General features: G+C 49.9%; 1 protein-coding gene across 1 annotated transcript in view; it reads right to left on the bottom strand.

Moving 5' to 3' along the window:
- LOC137328106 (MAP kinase-activating death domain protein-like) overlaps positions 1-20,254 on the bottom strand; it is a gene marked incomplete at its 5' end in the record, with an annotated part of 176,831 nt that overhangs the window by 27,928 nt on the left and 128,649 nt on the right. Inside the window, 5 exons of the mRNA XM_067994288.1 lie at positions 2,439-2,508; positions 7,791-7,897; positions 11,952-12,024; positions 12,241-12,405; positions 19,780-19,887. Of these exons, the coding sequence (XP_067850389.1) occupies positions 2,439-2,508; positions 7,791-7,897; positions 11,952-12,024; positions 12,241-12,405; positions 19,780-19,887 (523 nt within the window). The remainder of the gene's footprint in view (positions 1-2,438; positions 2,509-7,790; positions 7,898-11,951; positions 12,025-12,240; positions 12,406-19,779; positions 19,888-20,254) is intronic.

Genomic DNA, 20,254 nt, shown 5'->3' with positions numbered 1-20,254 from the left:
AGGGGATGGATACGCTGGGGTTCGGTGTTGTGTACACAGGGGATGGATACGCTGGGGTTCGGTGTTGTGTACACAGGGGATGGATACGCAGTGGTTCGGTGCTGTGTACACAGGGGACGGATACGCTGGGGTTCGGTGTTGTGTACACTGGGGATGGATACGCTGGGGTTCGGTGTTGTGTACACAGGGGATGGATACGCAGTGGTTCGGTGCTGTGTACACAGGGGATGGATACGCTGGGGTTCGGTGCTGTGTACACAGGGGACGGATACACTGGGGTTCGGTGCTGTGTACACAGGGGATGGATACGCTGGGGTTCGGTGTTGTGTACACAGGGGATGGATACGCAGTGGTTCGGTGCTGTGTACACAGCGGAGACACTGGGGTCCACACACACCCCTCCGGGCACTCGCTCCCCACCCACCGGACACTCGCTCCACACCCACCACGCTGGGCACCCGCTCCCCACCACCCCCCTCCAATGGACACCCACCCCACCGGACACCCGCTCCCTACCCAGTACTGGGGAAATGCTGCACTCTCCTTTCCTTATTACAATGCCCTCAGTCACCGGGACAGTACTGGGGAAATGCTGCACTCTCCTTTCCTTATTACAATGCCCTCAGTCACCGGGACAGTACTGGGGAAATGCTGCACTCTCCTTTCCTTATTACAATGCCCTCAGTCACCGGGACAGTACTGGGGAAATGCTGCACTCTCCTTTCCTTATTACAATGCCCTCAGTCACTGGGACAGTACTGGGGAAATGCTGCACTCTCCTTTCCTTATTACAATGCCCTCAGTCACTGGGACAGTACTGGGGAAATGCTGCACTCTCCTTTCCTTATTACAATGCCCTCAGTCACTGGGACAGTACTGGGGAAATGCTGCACTCTCCTTTCCTTATTACAATGCCCTCAGTCACCGGGACAGTACTGGGGAAATGCTGCACTCTCCTTTCCTTATTACAATGCCCTCAGTCACTGGGACAGTACTGGGGAAATGCTGCACTCTCCTTTCCTTATTACAATGCCCTCAGTCACCGGGACAGTACTGGGGAAATGCTGCACTCTCCTTTCCTTATTACAATGCCCTCAGTCACTGGGACAGTACTGGGGAAATGCTGCACTCTCCTTTCCTTATTACAATGCCCTCAGTCACTGGGACAGTACTGGGGAAATGCTGCACTCTCCTTTCCTTATTACAACGCCCTCAGTCACCGGGACAGTACTGGGGAAATGCTGCACTCTCCTTTCCTTATTACAACGCCCTCAGTCACCGGGACAGTACTGGGGAAATGCTGCACTCTCCTTTCCTTATTACAATGCCCTCAGTCACTGGGACAGTACTGGGGAAATGCTGCACTCTCCTTTCCTTATTACAATGCCCTCAGTCACCGGGACAGTACTGGGGAAATGCTGCACTCTCCTTTCCTTATTACAATGCCCTCAGTCACTGGGACAGTACTGGGGAAATGCTGCACTCTCCTTTCCTTATTACAATGCCCTCAGTCACTGGGACAGTACTGGGGAAATGCTGCACTGTCCTTTCCTTATTACAATGCCCTCAGTCACCGGGACAGTACTGGGGAAATGCTGCACTCTCCTTTCCTTATTACAATGCCCTCAGTCACTGGGACAGTACTGGGGAAATGCTGCACTCTCCTTTCCTTATTACAATGCCCTCAGTCACCGGGACAGTACTGGGGAAATGCTGCACTCTCCTTTCCTTATTACAATGCCCTCAGTCACTGGGACAGTACTGGGGAAATGCTGCACTCTCCTTTCCTTATTACAATGCCCTCAGTCACCGAGACAGTACGAAACCTGCTGTCGATGGAATATTTGGAGAGAGAACTGATTCATGGACATGGTGAGAAGCCGGGGCTAATGTGTGAAAAGGGACAAGGTTAGTTGGACCTGACAACCTCTCCTGCTGCTCTGTGCCGTTACAAGACTGCCGTCTGCTCGGTTCAACTCTGGAATCTTTGGAAGAGTCCTGGGAATTGTTCCGACTCTGCAACCCTGGATCCTTTGACCTGATTAACCCGGCCAAGCTTGCTCTGGTGTAACCCGCCGTCACTCCGGAGCAGTGCCTACAGTCCCCTGCTCCTTCCCTCACTCTACGGCCCGTTTGGTACATTAATGCCACCAAAGGTATCCGACCCACCGCAGCCACCGGTCAGAGGGGCCACTCACTCACCCCAACCAGATCTCACCGACAACTCTGTCACCCTCAGAGAGGGACTGAGCTCCCGTCTCCCCACAGCGTACAGTTCAAAGCCCACCTAATACCTCCCCATAACAACCGTGGCAGCAGCCTGCGTCATTCCTCTCCTCTCCTCACTTGCCCCGCTCCTCTGAGCGAGTGTCTCCGTCACTGTGAGGTTTGAGTGGTGCCTGTGCCTGGCGGGGAGCCAATATTAAATATTTAATTACCAAATTCTTCCAGGATAAAGACTCCTTTGACTGTATTGCACTTTTTAATGTGACTCAGCTCAATGAAAACCTGAAAACAAACAAAAAGAAAAGGTCATTAGCCAAGGGGGAAAAACTGAAACCCAGGAAAAATGTCTTCTTTTACAAATCAAAACGTTGAATGTCACAGCAGATCTAGCGAAGAGCGTGTAATAAATAAAGGTACGAATCCCACAATCTGCCACAAAGCAAAACTAAAAGAATGAGAAATTATTGCTAAGAAGCAAAGACAGCAGTAGACTGGTACCTTCAACTCCTTGCAGGAGGAGAAAGCATGGAAGAGAAATGGTCGGAATTAATATTGGGCACGTAAAGGACTCTCTCTCCCCTCGCCCGCCACACACTCACTCTCCCTCTCCCCTCGCCCGCCACACACTCACTCTCTCTCCCTCCCCATCGCCCGCCACACACTCAGTCTCTCCCCTCGCCCGCCACACACTCACTCTCTCCCCTCGCCCGCCACACACTCACTCACTCTCTCTCTCTCTCCCCTCGCCCGCCACACACTCACTCTCTCTATCTCTCTCTTCCCTCGCCCGCCACACACTCACTCTCTCTCTCTCTCTCTTCCCTCGCCCGCCACACTCACTCTCTCTCTCTCTCTCTTCCCTCGCCCGCCACACACTCACTCTCTCTCTCTCTCTCTCTCTCTCTCCCCTCGCCCGCCACACACTCACTCTCTCCCCTCGCCCGCCACACACTCACTCTCTCCCCTCGCCCGCCACACACTCACTCTCTCCCCTCGCCCGCCACACACTCACTCTCTCCCCTCGCCCGCCACACACTCACTCTCTCCCCTCGCCCGCCACACACTCACTCTCTCCCCTCGCCCGCCACACACTCACTCTCTCCCCTCGCCCGCCACACACTCACTCTCTCCCCTCGCCCGCCACACACTCACTCTCTCCCCTCGCCCGCCACACACTCACTCTCTCCCCTCGCCCGCCACACACTCACTCTCTCCCCTCGCCCGCCACACACTCACTCTCTCCCCTCGCCCGCCACACACTCACTCTCTCCCCTCGCCCGCCACACACTCACTCTCTCCCCTCGCCCGCCACACACTCACTCTCTCCCCTCGCCCGCCACACACTCACTCTCTCCCCTCGCCCGCCACACACTCGCTCTCTCCCCTCGCCCGCCACACACTCGCTCTCTCCCCTCGCCCGCCACACACTCGCTCTCTCGCTCCCCTCGCCCGCCACACACTCGCTCTCTCGCACCCCTCGCCCGCCACACACTCGCTCTCTCGCTCCCCTCGCCCGCCACACACTCACTCTCTCCCCTCGCCCGCCACACACTCACTCTCTCCCCTCGCCCGCCACACACTCACTCTCTCCCCTCGCCCGCCACACACTCACTCTCTCCCCTCGCCCGCCACACACTCACTCTCTCCCCTCGCCCGCCACACACTCACTCTCTCCCCTCGCCCGCCACACACTCACTCTCTCCCCTCGCCCGCCACACACTCACTCTCTCCCCTCGCCCGCCACACACTCACTCTCTCCCCTCGCCCGCCACACACTCACTCTCTCCCCTCGCCCGCCACACACTCGCTCTCTCGCTCCCCTCGCCCGCCACACACTCGCTCTCTCGCACCCCTCGCCCGCCACACACTCGCTCTCTCGCTCCCCTCGCCCGCCACACACTCGCTCTCTCTCTCCCCTCGCCCGCCACACATTCGCTCTCTCCCCCCTTGCCCGCCACACACTCACTCTCTCCCCTCACCCACTCCCCCTCCCCTCACTCACCCCCTCCCCTCACTCACCCCCTCCCCTCACTCACTCCCCCTCCCCTCACTCACTCCCCCTCCCCTCACTCACTCACCCTCCCCTCACTCACTCACCCTCCCCTCACTCACTCACTCACCCTCCCCTCACTCACTCACTCACCCTCCCCTCACTCACTCACTCCCCCTCCCCTCACTCACTCACTCCCCCTCCCCTCACTCACTCCCCCTCCCCTCACTCACTCCCCCTCCCCTCACTCACTCGCCCTCCCCTCACTCACTCGCCCTCCCCTCACTCACTCGCCCTCCCCTCACTCACTCGCCCTCCCCTCACTCACTCGCCCTCCCCTCACTCACTCGCCCTCCCCTCACTCACTCGCCCTCCCCTCACTCACTCGCCCTCCCCTCACTCACTCGCCCTCCCCTCACTCACTCGCCCTCCCCTCACTCACTCGCCCTCACTCACTCGCCCTCCCCTCACTCACTCGCCCTCCCCTCACTCACTCGCCCTCCCCTCACTCACTCGCCCTCCCCTCACTCACTCGCCCTCCCCTCACTCACTCACCCTCCCCTCACTCACTCACCCTCCCCTCACTCACTCGCCCTCCCCTCACTCACTCGCCCTCCCCTCACTCACTCGCCCTCCCCTCACTCACTCGCCCTCCCCTCACTCACTCGCCCTCCCCTCACTCACTCGCCCTCCCCTCACTCACTCGCCCTCCCCTCACTCACTCGCCCTCCCCTCACTCACTCTCCCTCCCCTCACTCACTCTCCCTCCCCTCACTCACTCTCCCTCCCTCCCCTGCCCCGTTCATGTAGTACCAGGCACAGGGACTGTCAGCTAACACCCAGGGACAACTGCCCACACAGACAAACTGCCTGCCTTCACATCACAGTTGTATAAAGCCCTGTCAGTTCAGTACATGGGCAAATACCATATGAATATACATTCTCATCTCTGCGCATGACAAGTATACACAAATCTTCCGAAGCTCCACACTTAATCTAGCAGCGCAGATAAACACCTAGAAAGACACATCTCACAATGGGCCCTCTTTCATTCTGTACAGTAGGCTGTTCCAGCATCCTGGGGAACAAGGCAATGTACCAGCAAACACAGGCCATTCGGCCCATTAAACTGTGCTGCTGTCGCCTGTCATGACCATCCAATGTGATCCCACTCTCCTCACTCCCCACACCTTTTAATATCCCACCCAGTCTAATCCCACTCTCCTGCTCACTCCCCACACCCTTTAATATCCCACCCAGTCTAATCCCACTCTCCTGCTCACTCCCCACACCCTTTAATATCCCACCCAGTCTAATCCCACTCTCCTGCTCACTCCCCACACCCTTTAATATCCCACCCAGTCTAATCCCACTCTCCTGCTCACTCCCCGTACCCTTTAATATCCCACCCAGTCTAATCCCACTCTCCCCCTCACTCCCCATACCCTTTAATATCCCACCCAGTCTAATCCCACTCTCCTGCTCACTCCCCACACCCTTTAATATCCCACCCAGTCTAATCCCACTCTCCTGCTCAGGACTCATACCCTTAAATATCCCACCCAGTCAAATCCCACTCTCCTGCTCACTCCCCACACCCTTCAATATCCCACCCAGTCTAATCCCACTCTCCTGCTCACTCCCCGTACCCTTTAATATCCCACCCAGTCTAATCCCACTCTCCTGCTCAGGACTCATACCCTTAAATATCCCACCCAGTCAAATCCCACTCTCCTGCTCACTCCCCACACCCTTTAATATCCCACCCAGTCTAATCCCACTCTCCTGCTCACTCCCCGTACTCTTTAATATCCCACCCAGTCTAATCCCACTCTCCTGCTCACTCCCCATACCCTTTAATATCCCACCCAGTCTAATCCCACTCTCCTGCTCACTCCCCGTACCCTTTAATATCCCACCCAGTCTAATCCCACTCTCCTGCTCACTCCCCACACCCTTTAATATCCCACCCAGTCTAATCCCACTCTCCTGCTCACTCCCCGTACCCTTTAATATCCCACCCAGTCTAATCCCACTCTCCTGCTCACTCCCCACACCCTTTAATATCCCACCCAGTCTAGTCCCACTCTCCTGCTCACTCCCCACACCCTTTAATATCCCACCCAGTCTAGTCCCACTCTCCTGCTCACTCCCCATATGTTTTAATATTTGCCTTTTTCAATTCCTATTTAAATGAATTGATGGATTCTTTTTGACTGAAGGTTTGTAGCAGAGGATTCCACATTCAAACCACCCTCTGTGTAAACCTCCCCTTTTATCCGGATTATCTTAAATTGGTGCCTCGTTTGTTTAAATATCATTCTGTAATTTTGGACAGTTCTGCAGACACAGCGGAGGGCCATGTACCTGAAGCACACACGCCCGCTGCGGGCCCAGCCCTAAAGTACATGGAGTCTGCGTGTCAGACACTCACCCTGGACGGAGAAATCACAATCAATGTACACCAGTACCCCAGCCTGAAACACAGCTCATGCCTGGTGTCCGGTGTACCCGATCAGAGCAGGCACTGCCTGCTTCAAACCACGTCCCCGCAGTGTGGGACATCGACAGGTACACACGCAGACAGTGATATACAACAAAAAGGGCGACTGCGCGCGCGCACACACGTTCTCTATCTGATATACATGGTAAGACCCCACCCCTCCCCCCCAGTGCCCCCAACCCCACCTTCAGCGCCCCGGCACCCCACCCCCGGAGCCCCCGCACCAATGCCCGCACCCCACCCCCAAGGCCCCTCCTCCCTTTGCCCACGTGCCTCCCCAGCCAGGTCCTACTGCCGAAACCCACCTCTCTCCTCCGGTCCTAGCCTACTCCCCAGGAAGTCCAGCAGGAGCAGGAAGCCTGGCTGGCTCTCCTCTTCCCCCCCCCCCCCCACTGACCTGCAGTGTTGAGGCTGGATGTAGCGACACCACCTCGGCCCTGACCGGCGAGTGACCAATCTTTATGGCCTGCTGGATAAACCAGCTGAGTGAAGGGACTGGGGGACTGGGGGACCTGCTGATTATAACCCGTCACAGTGAGCACTCTTCCCCCAACCTCAGTCTTTCCCATGGGATCGGTGTACAGCAGCCCCATCTCCACCGGGACGGAGCGAGTCAGACGCTAAACGTTCAATGAGCTGAAAGGAGCTGCTATGGGGAGTTTGACGGAAATCCTTGTTAATTACACACGGCTTCTCGAAGGGTGCAGAACAAAGTGATGTATTATTATATATTTTAAGAAGAAACTTACCTTTTCGCCAATCCAAAGGCTGTAAGGAAATAATCAAATCAACCGAGAACAGCGAGCAAGCACGGGCAGGTTAAGCCCATGGACAGAGAAATCAGAACATCACACGAGTGCACACACAACACACTAAAACCACAGCACGGCACCCCACAACGTCAAAACCTCTCCTTTACTTGTACAGCAACAGAAACAAAAAGGAAACACCGAGCAAATGAAACTGATCACGGACACAGACACGGACATACAGTCGGTCCCCCGGATGAAGCCTCAAGCTGGTACCACCACCCCCCCACCCCCCTCCACTCTCCGTAGCGAAGACCCCTACCTGGCTCTGCATGAACTTCAGATTGATCCCCTCCAGGGTCACCTGCAGCAAGCCCCCATCTCCCGTCTTCATATCCTGAACCGGGAACTCGCCTCCGAGCTCAGGACCTGCAGTGTAACCCCAAAGACAGCGGTGAGAAAGGCAGCCGGAGCCTGCTCGCAGGGCTTCAGACACCGCCCAGGTCTGATTCATCCGCCCTGCCCTCACCACCTGATTCAGGTCACGCTCCAAGCGCAGAGGACCATAAAAAAGACTTGCATTTATGTGACGCCTTTCACCACCTCAGGGCATCCCTAAGCGCTTTACAGCCAATGAAGCGCTTTTTGAAGTGTAGTCACTGTTGTAATGTAGGAAACGCGGCAGACAATTTGCACACAGCAAGATCCCACAAACAGCACTGTGATAATGACCAGATCATCTGTTTTAGTGATGTCGGTTAAGGATGCGTATTATCCAAGACATCGGGAGTAACTCCCCTGCTCTTCTTCGAAATAGTGCCATGGGAACTTTTACGTCCACCTGAGAGGGCAGACGGGGCCTCGGTTTAACATCTCACTTGAAAGACGGCACCTTCAACAGTGCAGCGCTCCCTCAGTACTGCACTGGGGTGTCAGCTTGGATCATGTGCTCAAGTCTAGATTTAGTAATGAGTAACGAGCCTGAATTAGTCAGTAATCTAATGGTTAGGGAACATCTAGTGAACAGTGACCATAATATGATAGAATTCGATATTAGGTTTGCGAGGGAGAAGGGTGGGTCACGAACCAAGGTTTTAAATTTAGGTGAGGCTGACATTGACTACGATGGACTGGGCAGAACTATTAATGGATAAAACTACTGATGAACAGTGGGAGGGTGTTCAAAAAAGTATTTGGTAGAATCCAAGACCTGTAGATACCCCAAAAGGGCAGGAGCTCTATGGGTGTAATTAAACAACCTTGGTCAACGAGAGGGGTGGGAGATGGTATAAAACTAAAAGAAAGGGCTTATGGAAAGGCAAAGAACAGTAGAGATCCCACGGACTGGGAGAGATATAAAGGTCAGCAAAGGGATAGAAAGGAAGCAATAAGAGCTGTAAAAAGAAATGAGAAAAAACTTGAGGGATATCAAGGATAATGCTAAAGGATTTTACAAATATTGTAAGAGAAAGAGGGTGGCTGAGAGTAATGTGAGCCCCTTAATGACAGAAGCAGGTGACATTGTAATTGAGAATCTGGAAATGGCAGACTTACTAAACAGCCACTTTGTATCGGTCTTCACTTGTAAGAATGAGGATAAAATACCAGAGATCCAGGGAAAAGTAAAAATAAATCAAGGGGAGGAACTAACTAGATTCAATCTAAGTAAAGACCGACAGATCTCCAGGACCTGATGGTTTCCACCCCAGGGAATTAAAAGAAGTAGTTGAGGAAACTGCTGGTACGTTACTCCTGACCTTCGAGAACTCTCACAATTCAGGAATTGTCCCCTTGGATTGGAAAATTGCCAATGTCACTCCATTATTTAAGAAGGGTAGGAGAGATAAACTAATAAATTATAGGCCCATTAGTCTAACATCAGTTGTGTGGGAAGTTACTAGAATCTGTTATTAGGGACAGAGTGACTGAGCATTTGGATGCTTATGAGTTGAACCAGCATGGATTTGTAAAGGGTAGGTCTTGTCTAAGGAACCTAGTTGAATTTTTTGAGGCGGTAACTAACATGGTAGATAAGGGGGGGGGACTATGGATGTTATTTATATGGACTTCCAGAAGGCATTTGACAAGAACCAGAGGACATAGATTTAAGGTGATTGGCAAAAGATCCAAAGGTGACATAAGGAAAAAATCTTTTACCCAGCGAGTGGTTGTGATCTGGAATGCACTGCCCGAGGGGGTGGTGGAGGCAGATTCAATCATGGCTTTCAAAAGGGAACTGGATAAGTACTTGAAAGGGAAAAATTTGCAGGGTTACGGGGGAAAGGGTGGGAGAGTGGGACTAGCTGGATTGCTCTTGCATAGAGCCAGCACGGACTCGATGGGCCGAATGGCCTCCTTCCATGCTGTAACCTATGATTCTAAAACCGTGGGATGGAAACCACCTGGTCCTGGGGATTTGTCACTCTTTGGTGCCATTATTTTCTTCATTACTGTTAATTTGCATTCGTTAATTATGGTGAGTCCCCGTCCCTGATTCAAAATTAGTTTCCTTGGGGTGTCCAGCATGCTGTCCTCTTCCTCCACTCTATATACTGACCCAAAGTAATTATTTAACATGTCTGCCATTTCCTTATTTTCATTTACAATATCACCATTATCTGTTTTGAAGGGCCCACAATGCTCTTGACCACCCTCTTTTTCCTAATATAATTGTACAAATTATTTTAAACACTTCGATCAGATCACTTCCTCAAATCTTCGATACTCAAGGGAATACAAGCCAAGTCTGTGCAACCTGTCCGTGTAATTTAACCCTGGTATCATTCCTGAATCTGCACTGCACCCCCTCCGAGGCCCATATATCCTTCCTGAGGTGCGGTGCCCAGAACTGAACACAATACTCCAGGTGGGGTCTAACCAGAGCTCTATATAACTGAAGCATAATTTCCACCCCATCGTAACCCAGCTGCCGTGAGATAAAGGCCAACATTGCATTCGCTTTTTAATTATACTTTCTGTACATGTCCACGAGCTTTACACTCACTGACATCATATCTCACAGCAGTTTTTAAAAGTGGAATGGAGAAATATTCGGAAAAGAAAAATTTAAAAAGGGTATGAGGAAAGGGATTGAGAGGAATGGGACTAAGGGGAGAGCTCTTTCAGAGAGACAGAGAGAGAGCGTGCGAGCGCACACAGGAGTGATGGGCCAAATGGGAATAAGGGGAGAGCTCTTTCAGAGGGAGAGCGAGCACACATGGGCAATGGGCCGAATGGTGCAGTAAAATTCTACAATTCTCTTTCTGACCTGGTGTGACGGTGTTCACTGGCAGTGTGTCCCATTCTGAGTGTAATGATGCTTAATTACTCACCAACTGTATGCATCGTCCTGAGTATGGTGGTGTTTATATTCACTGAAAGTACAGCCCGTCCTGAGTGTGATGGTGCTTACACACTCACAGGCAGTAGGCAACATCCTGAGTGTGATGGTGCTTACACACTCACAGGCAGTAGGCAACATCCTGAGTGTGATGGTGCTTACACACTCATCAGCAGTGCACCCTGTTCAATGTTTTGGTACTTACACAATCACAGGGATATAGGTCGGTTAAGTGAGTGGGCAAAAATTTGGCAGATGGAGTATAATGTGGGAAAATGTGAACTTGTCCACTTTAGCAGGAGGAATAGAAAAGCAGTATATTATTTAAATGGAGAGAGATTGCAGAACTCTGAGGTACAGAGGGATCTGGGTGTCCTAGTACATGAATCACAAAAAGTTAGTATGCAGGTACAGCAAGTGATTAGGAAGGCAAATGGAATGTTGTCATTTATTGCAAGGGGAATGGAATATAAAAGTAGAGATGTTTTGCTCCAGTTGTACAGGGCATTGGTGAGACCACATCTAGAATACTGTGTGCAGTTTTGGTCTCCTTATTTAAGAAAGGACATAATTGCTTTGGAGGCGGTTCAGAGAAGGTTCACTCGACTGATTCCTGGGATGAGGGGGGTTATCTTATGAGGAAAGGTTGGACAAGTTGGGCCTGTATACACTGGAGTTTAGAAGAATGAGAGGTGATCTTATTGAAACATATAAGATCCCGAGGGGACTGGAAGGGGTAGATGCTGAGAGGATGTTTCCCCTTGTGGGAGAGACTAGAACTAGGGGCCACAGTTTAAAAGTAAGGGGACTCCCATTTAAAATGGAGATGAGGAGAAATTTTTTCTCTGAGGGTCGTGAGTCTGTGGAACTCCCTCCCCCAGAGAGCGGTGGAGGCAGGGTCATTGAATATTTTTAAGGCTGAGTTGGATAGATTCCTGATTAACAAGGGAGTCAAAGGTTATAGTGGGTAGACGGGAAAGTGGGGTTGAGGTCACAATCAGATCAGCCATGATCTTATCAAATGGCAGAGCAGGCTCGAGGGGCCGAATGGCCTACTCCTGCTCTTAATTCGTATGTTCGTATGATTGACTGTGTGCCTTGTTCAGTGCTTTGGTACTTACACTAATTATGTTCGCAATGTACCTGGTTTGATGCTCTGTTGCCGTGCGGCTGCACGCTCCATGCTGTCCTTCACACAGTAGTACAATTCTCGACACTGTCAAAAAAGCACACAATAAATAGTATTAGTTACACTGGGAATGGGGAGAATGAGAGAGAGAAAAAGTGGGGGGGGGGAACGACGACACACAGAGGGTGGGGGGGGGGGGGAGGGGGGGAGAGACACAGGGCGGGACACGGACACACACACACACACACACACACAAAGAACCATACAAGGCCGTTCATCCAGAGGCCGTGCCTGTGCTTTTACCTTCTTGGTGTAGAATTTGTTGAGCTGGGTTTCTTGCCCATTGCGTCTCCACAGACACAGGACCTTGGTTTTCGGGCAATACGTCATGTTGATGAGTTTCTCGTACCACCAGCGCTCGTAGACAGTCCCAATGTTACTGCGCAGCACAATGCAGTCATCACACACCTACCAAACACAAGGAGCACACCGTGCTAGAGCCAGCCAGAGCAAATGCTACTAATATCCACAGTACAGACGATACCAACAACCACAGTCCCCTGTCCCCAACACACCTGCTGCTGCCCGACTGTTAGCAACCACACCAACACCGACACCAACGGCTGTACCCCACCAGCGAGGAGACCCCATCAATCAGGGCTATCCCATAATATGGGGCCCAGCCGTTCCTCTCGGTGGTTGATGTTGGTGCGGTAGCGGCAACGTGTTGGGGAAAGGGTAAATAGGGCAGTGACAAGGACTTTAAATGTGGGCGAGGGCTCAGGTGGAAAAGGTTGTATAAATAGTCATTCTAAAACAAACAAAAAGAAAGTAGAGAAAGAGTCAGAAATTATTATGCTTTAGGCTCTACAGGTAAAGGGAAAACTAAAAGATATAAAGTAATTAAATCAGGAGAGAGAAATAAGAAATGCGTGAGAAAAACATTAGAGCAGAAGGACAGGAGAGAGGGTGTGTGGCCCACATAAACATTCTTTATACAAACGCTCAGAGTATAAGGAACAAACTGAATGAATTCAACTTAGAGGGTACAACATGGTAGCCATTACTGAGAAATGACTGCAAGACGGTCAGCACTGGGAATTGAATATACCGGGTTATAAGGTCTACAGGAAGGATAAGGAAACTGGTAGAGGGGGAGGAGTAGACTTAGTGATTTAAGGATGAGATTAATTCAATGATTAGAGGCGTAGCAGGCAGTGGAGACTTTATGGGTGGAATTAAGAAATAGAAAAGGATTTAAGACTGTAGTGGGAGTTGTGTATAGGCCCCCTGGTAGCAGCTGTGAAGTAGCAGAATGTATAAATGCAGAGTTTAGACAAGCATGTAGCAAAGGCAGAGTGGTTTTAATGAGGGATTTTAACTTTCATATAGATTGGGATAAGCAGACGAGCTCATGTCAGAAAGGTAGTTAATTTCTTGAGTGTGTTCAGAACAGCTTTCTGCAACAATATGTCCTAGAACCAATAAGGGGGCAGGCCATTTTAGATTTAATAATGAGTAATGATCCAGATTTAGTTCACAGCCTAACGGTGCGTGAACATTTATCTGATAGCGATCATAATATGATCGTGTTCAACGTTGTGTTTGAAAGGGAGAAACTTGTATCAGCCACTAAGATTCTAAATTTAGGTAAGGCCGACTTCAATGGGATGAGACAGAGACTGTCCACAGTAAACTGGGCAAATCTGTTAATGGGTAAAATGATAGAAGATCAGTGGGAGTGTTCAAAAAAGAATTTACCGTGACACTGAACCAGTTTATACCCCTAAGGGGTAAGAGCTCAACTTGCCAAATAAAACAGCCATGGATGACATAAGAGGTAAGGGACAAGATAAAACTAAAAGAAAAAGCGTACAAAATGCAAAAAATACCACAATTCATGGCGGCTGGGAGAAATACAAAGAAGCAAAGGGTGACAAAACAGATAGTAAGAGGTACAAAAAGGGAGGATGAATAGAAACTTGTGAGGGATATCAAAACCAACACAACATTTTTTTACAATTATATCAGGAAAAAGAGGATGGTCAAGAGCAATGTGGGCCCTTAAAACCTGGTAATGGTGATATTGTAAATGAAAATAAGGAAATGGCGGACATGTTAAATAATTACTTTGGGTCAGTATTTAGAGTGGAGGAAGAGGACAGCATGCTGGACACCCCAAGGAAACTAATTTTGAATCAGGGACGGGGACTCACCATAATTAACGAATGCAAATTAACAGTAATGAAGAAAATAATGGCTCCAAAGAGTGACAAATCCCCAGGACCAGATGGTTTCCATCCCAGGGTTTTAAAGGAAGTAGGTGAACACATTGCAGATGCCCTAACTATAATCTTCCAAAGTTCTCTCGATTCAAAAACCGTTCCTTTAGATTAGAATATTGCCGTCACTCCGCTTTTTAAGAAAGGTTAGAGAGGGGTAAACCAGGGAATTATAGACCAGTTAGCCTATGGTCTATAGTTAGCAGTCAGGAAATGACTAGAGTCTATAATTAAGGATAGAGTGACTGAACACCTTGAACATTTTCAGCTGATCAGAGAGAGGCAGCATGGATTTGTAAAATGTAGGTCATGGCTGACGAACCTGATTGAATTTTTTGAAGAGGTGACTAAAGTAGTGGACAGGGGAAAGTCTATGGATGTTGTTTATATGGATTTCCAGAAGGCATTCGATAAACTCCCTCATAAGAGACTGTTAGTTAAAGGTGAAGCTTATGGAATTCAGGTCAAATTATTGACCTGGTTCGGAAATTGGCTGAGCGGCAGGAGACAGAGAGTAGGGATAATGGGCAGGTACTCAAATTGGCAGGATGTGACCAGTGATGTCGTGTTGGGGCCTCAACAATTCACTGTATTTATTAACGACTTAGATGACGGGCTAGAGAGCCACAGATCCAGGTTTACAATGACACAAAGATAGGCAGCATTGTAAGCAGAGTAGATGGAAGCATAAAGTTAGAGAGATATTAATAGATTAAGTGAATGGGCAAAATTGTGGCAAATGGATTTCAATGTAGGCAAGTTTGAGGTCATCCACTTTGGAGCTAAAAAGGACAGATCAGAGTACTTTATAAATGGTGAAAAGCTCGAAACAGTGGAGGTCCAAAGACACTCAGGGGTCCGTGTACATAGATCATTAAAATGTCATGGACAGGGACAGAACATAATCAAAAAGGCTAATGGATTGCTGGCCTTTATATCTAGAGGACTATAATGCAAGGGGGTAGAAGTTATGCTGCCCGTACAATGTACATCCTGTGCCATGTGGGAACTCCAGGACGCTTCCCGTGTCCTGGACAACCACAGGGGCAGGAAGTGTCGTCAGCTGGAGGAGCGCGAGCTCCTGGTTTTGGACCTTGAGCAGCAGCTGGCGTCACTGCAGTGTATCAGAGAGGCAGAGAGCTTCGTGGAGAGCACGATTCAGGAGGTGGTCACCTCGTAGGTTAAAAGAGTGCAGGCAGAGAACTGGGAGACCACCAGACAGACAAGGCAGGTAGTGCAGGAGTCCCCTGAAGGTATCTTGCTCTCTAACCAGTATTCAGTTCTGAATACTGATGAGGGAGAGGGTTCCTCTGCGGAGTGCAGCCAGAGCCAAGATCACAGCACCATGGGTGGCTCAGCTGTACAGGACTTGGGGGGGGGGGTGGGGGAAGAGGAGAAAGGTCAGGAGAGCAACGGTGATAGGGGATTCTATAGTTAGGGGAGCAGACAGGCGTTTCTATGGCCGTAGACGTGATTCCAGGATGGTATGTTGCCTCCCTGGTGCCAGGGTCAAGGATGTCACTGAGCGTCTGCAGAATATTCTTGGGGGGAGGGGGAGGGTGAACAGCCAGAGGTCGTGGTTCGGTACTAACGATATAGGTAGAAAGAGGGATGAGGTCCTGCAGGCAGTGTTTAAGCAGTTAGGAGAGAGATTAATAAGCGGGACCTCCAAAGGTAGTAATCTCCGGATTACTCCTGGTGCCACACGCTAACGAGTATAGAAATAGGAGGATAGTGCAAATGAATGCGTGGCTGGAGAGATGGTGCGGGGGGAGGGCTTTAGATTCCTGGGGCATTGGGATCGGTTCTGGGGGAGGTGGGACCTGTAAAGCCAGACAGGTTGCACCTCAACAGGGCCGGGACCAATGTCCTCACGGGGAGGTTCACTAGTGCTGTGGGGGGAGGGGGGGTTTAAACTGATTTGGCAGGGGGATGGGCGCCAGGATGTAGCACTGGAAAGGAGAAACGGGAGAGAAAGATAGCACTAGAGTAAGGAATAGTACAGTATTAGGTGGGATCAGACTAAGAGAGAGTACAAGAAAGTCTAAGACTGGTTTACAGTGCATGTGTGTAAACACACGAAGTGTGGTAAATAAGGTCAGTGAGCTGCAGACGCAAATAGTCACATGGGAATACGATGTCGTGGTGATAACGGAGACCGGGCTCAAAAAAGGGCAGGATTGGGTACTGAATATTCCTAGATATAAGGTACTTAGGAAGGATAGGGAAGGGAAGGAAAGAAAGGGGGGGGTGGCAGTATTGATTGAGGAGAATATTGCAATACTGGAGAGGATGTCCTGGAGGGGTCTGAAATGTGTTCAGGATAATTTTCTTGATCAGTACGTTTCCAGCCCAATGAGGAAGGAGGCATTGCTGGATCTGGTTCTGGGGAATGAGGTGGGCCAAGTGCAGCAAGTGTCAGTGGGGGAACATTTAGGGAACAGCGATCATAGTATCATAAGGATTAGAATAGCTATGGAAAAGGACACAGACCACTCTAGAGTAAAAATACTCAATTGGAGGAGGGCCAATTTCAGTGGGTAGAGAACAGATCTGGCCCGGGTAAATTGGAATCAAAGATTGGCAGGCAAAACTGTAATTGAACAACGGGCGGCCTTTAAAGAGGAGATGGTTCGGGTACAGTCTAGGTACATTCCCACACAGGAGAAAGGTGGGGCAACTAAAGCCAGAGCTCCCTGGATAACAAAAGAGATAGAGAGTAAGATGAAATGGATAAAAGTGGTGGATGACAGAAGTCAGGTTGATAATACAAGTGAGAACCAGACAGGATATAGAAAGGTCAGAGGGAAAGTGAAAAAGGAAATAAGAGAGACAAAGAGAGAGTCTGAGAATAGACTGGCGGCCAACATAAAAGGGAATCCAAGTCTTCTACAGGTATGTAACCAGTAAAAGGGTAGTGAGAGGAGGGGTGGGGCCGATTAGGGACCATAAAGGAGATCTACTCATGGAGGCAGAGGGGATGGCCGAGGTACTAAGTGAGTACTTTGCATCTGTCTTTACCAAGGAAGAAGATGCTGCCAGAGTCTCAGTAAAGGAAGATATAGTTGAGATACTGGATGGGCTAAAAATTGATAGAGGAGGTACTAGAAAGGCTAGCTGTACTTAAAGTAGATGTCACCTGGTCTGGATGGGATGCACTCTAGGTTGCTGAGGGAAGTAAGGGTGGAAATTGCGGAGGTACTGGCCATAATCTTCCAAATATCCCTAGATACTGGGGTGGTGCCAGAGGATTGGAGAATTGCAAATGTTTCACCCTTGTTCAAAATATGGTGTAAGGATAAACCCAGCAACTACAGGCCAGTCAGTTTAACCTCAGTGGTGGGGAAACTTTTAGAAACGATAATCCGGGACAGAATTAACAGTCACTTGGACAAGCGTGGATTGATTAGGGAAATCCAGCATGGATTTGTTAAAGGCAAATCATGTTTAACTAACCTGAGAGTGTTTTTTGATGAGGTAACAGAGAGGGTAGATGAGGGCAATGCAGTTGATGTGGTGTAAATGGATTTTCAAAGGGTGTTTGAGAAAGTGTCACATATTAGGCTTATCATCAAAATTGCAGCCCATGGAATAAAGGCGGCAGCAGCAACATGGATACAGAATTGGCTAAGTGACAGGAAACAAAGAGTAGTGGTGAACGGTTGTTTTTCGGACTGGAGGGAGGTGTACAGTGGTGTTCCCCAGGGGTCGGTGCTGGGACCACTGCTTTTTTTGATACCTATTAATGACTTGGACTTGGGTGTACAGGGCACAATTTCAAAATTTGCAGATGAACCAAAACTTGGAAGGGTAGTAAACATTGAGGAGGATAGTGATAGACCTCAAGAGGATATAGACAGGCTGGTGGCATGGGCGGACACATGGCAGATGAAATTTAACACAGAAAAATGTGAAGTGATACATTTCGGTAGGAAGAACGAGGAGAGGCAATATAAACTAGAGGGCACAACTCAAAATGAAACAGAGATCTAGGGGTATATGTGCACAAATCATTGAAAGTGACAGGACAGGTTGAGAAAGTGGTTAAAAAAGCATACGGGATCCTGGGCTTTATAAATAGAGGCATAGAGTACAAAAGCAAGGAAGTTATGTTGAACCTTTATAAAACACTGGTTCGGCCACAACTGGAGTATTGTGTCCAGTTCTGGGCACCACACTTTAGGAAAGATGTGATGGCCTTAGAGAGGATGCAGAGGAGATTTACTAGAATGATTCCAGGGATGAGGGACTTTAGTTACGTGGATAGACTGGAGAAGCTGGGGTTGTTCTCCTTGGAACAGAGACGGTTGCGAGGAGATTTGATCGAGGTGTTCAAAATCATGAAGGGTCTAGACAGAGTAGAGAGAGAGAAACTGTTCCCATTGGCAGAAGGGTGAAGAACCAGAGGGCATAGATTTAAGGTGATTGGCAAAAGAACCAAAGGTGACATGAGGAAAAACGTTTTTACCCAGCGAGTGGTTGTGATCTGGAATGCACTGCCCGAGGGGGTGGTGGAGGCAGATTCAATCAGGGCCTTCAAAACGGAACTGGATAAGTACTTGAAAGGAAAAAATTTGCAGGGCTACCGGGATAGGGCGGGGGAGTGGGACTAGCTGGATTGCTCCTGCATAGAGCCAGCACAGACTCGATGGGCCAAATGGCCTCCTTCCATGCTGTAACCTGTCTATGATTCTATAAGTTAGGCCACACCTGGAATACTGTGTTCAGTTCTGGGCACCGCACCTTAGGAAGGATATATTGGCCTTGGAGGGAGTGCAGCGCAGATTTACTGAAACGATACCTGGACTCCAAGGGTTAGATTAGGAAGAGAGATTACACAAACTAGGGTTACATTCCCTGGAATTTAGAAGATTATTTGATATTATGGGGAACTGATGGGGTAGATAGAGAGAAACTATTTCCACTGGTTGGGGAGTCTACGACTAGACATAGCCTAAAAATTAGAGCCAGGACTTTCAGGAGTGAAGTTAGGAAACACTTCTACACGCAAAGGGTGGTAGAAGTTTGGAACTCTCTTCCGCAAACAGCAGTAGATGCGAGTTCAATTGTTAATTTTAAATCTGAGATTGATAGATTTTTGTTAACCGAAGATATTAAGGGATATGGGACCAAGGTGAGTATATGGAGTTAGGTCACAGATCAGCCGGGATCTCATTGAATGGCGGAACAGGCTCGAGGGGCTAAATGGCCTCCTCCTGTTTCCATGTTGCTATCAGTGATGGGGAGATCCCACCAATCAGGGCGCTACCATAACACCTATGAGGAGACCCCAGAAATTAGAACCATTGCTCGGATGCTGAAGGATCACAAATGCCTGTGTAGATTTGAAAGTGTTGCATTGAGCGTGATGGAGTGGCCAGCACGATGAGCATCACATGGTTGAATTTCCCTATTCACATATGTGTGCCTTTGCTCCGAATCAGGAAGTCTGAGAGTATCACAGGCCAGCGAGTGGCTGTGCGGTCTGTCACTCTCCGCTGTGGCAGTGGGTGATGTTTGACCGGCCCGGTGATTACGGTGTAACCGAGCTGCCCCATACCTCCATGAAGAAGATTTCACCATTGGTGTCGGTCCCTGCGTGCACCACAAACGTCTGCTTCTTGATGTGGCGGCTGCCGCAGGGTCTGACGTGGAGATCGCGGCCCTCCTGGGAACCAAAGACACGGGCATTAAAGGAGCAGCTGGTCCAAACCCACCCACTGACCCGCACCCCTCACACGGGCATTAAAGGAGCAGCTGGTCCAAACCCACTCACTGACCCGCACCCCTCACACGGGCATTAAAGGAGCAGCTGGTCCAAACCCACCCACTGACCCGCACCCCTCACACGGGCATTAAAGGAGCAGCTGGTCCAAACCCACCCACTGACCCGCACCCCTCACACGGGCATTAAAGGAGCAGCTGGTCTGTCTGACTGCAATCTCCCTGCTACGAGTCTGTCTGACTGCAATCTCCCTGCTATGCGTCTGTCTGACTGCAATCTCCCTGCTACGAGTCTGTCTGACTGCAATCTC

The sequence above is a fragment of the Heptranchias perlo genome, chromosome 12 (genome assembly GCF_035084215.1).
Source record: "Heptranchias perlo isolate sHepPer1 chromosome 12, sHepPer1.hap1, whole genome shotgun sequence".
Classification (NCBI taxonomy): Eukaryota; Metazoa; Chordata; class Chondrichthyes; order Hexanchiformes; family Hexanchidae; genus Heptranchias; species Heptranchias perlo.
Note: the sequence above shows the minus strand (reverse complement) of the source record. Positions and strands in the feature narration are given on the sequence as shown.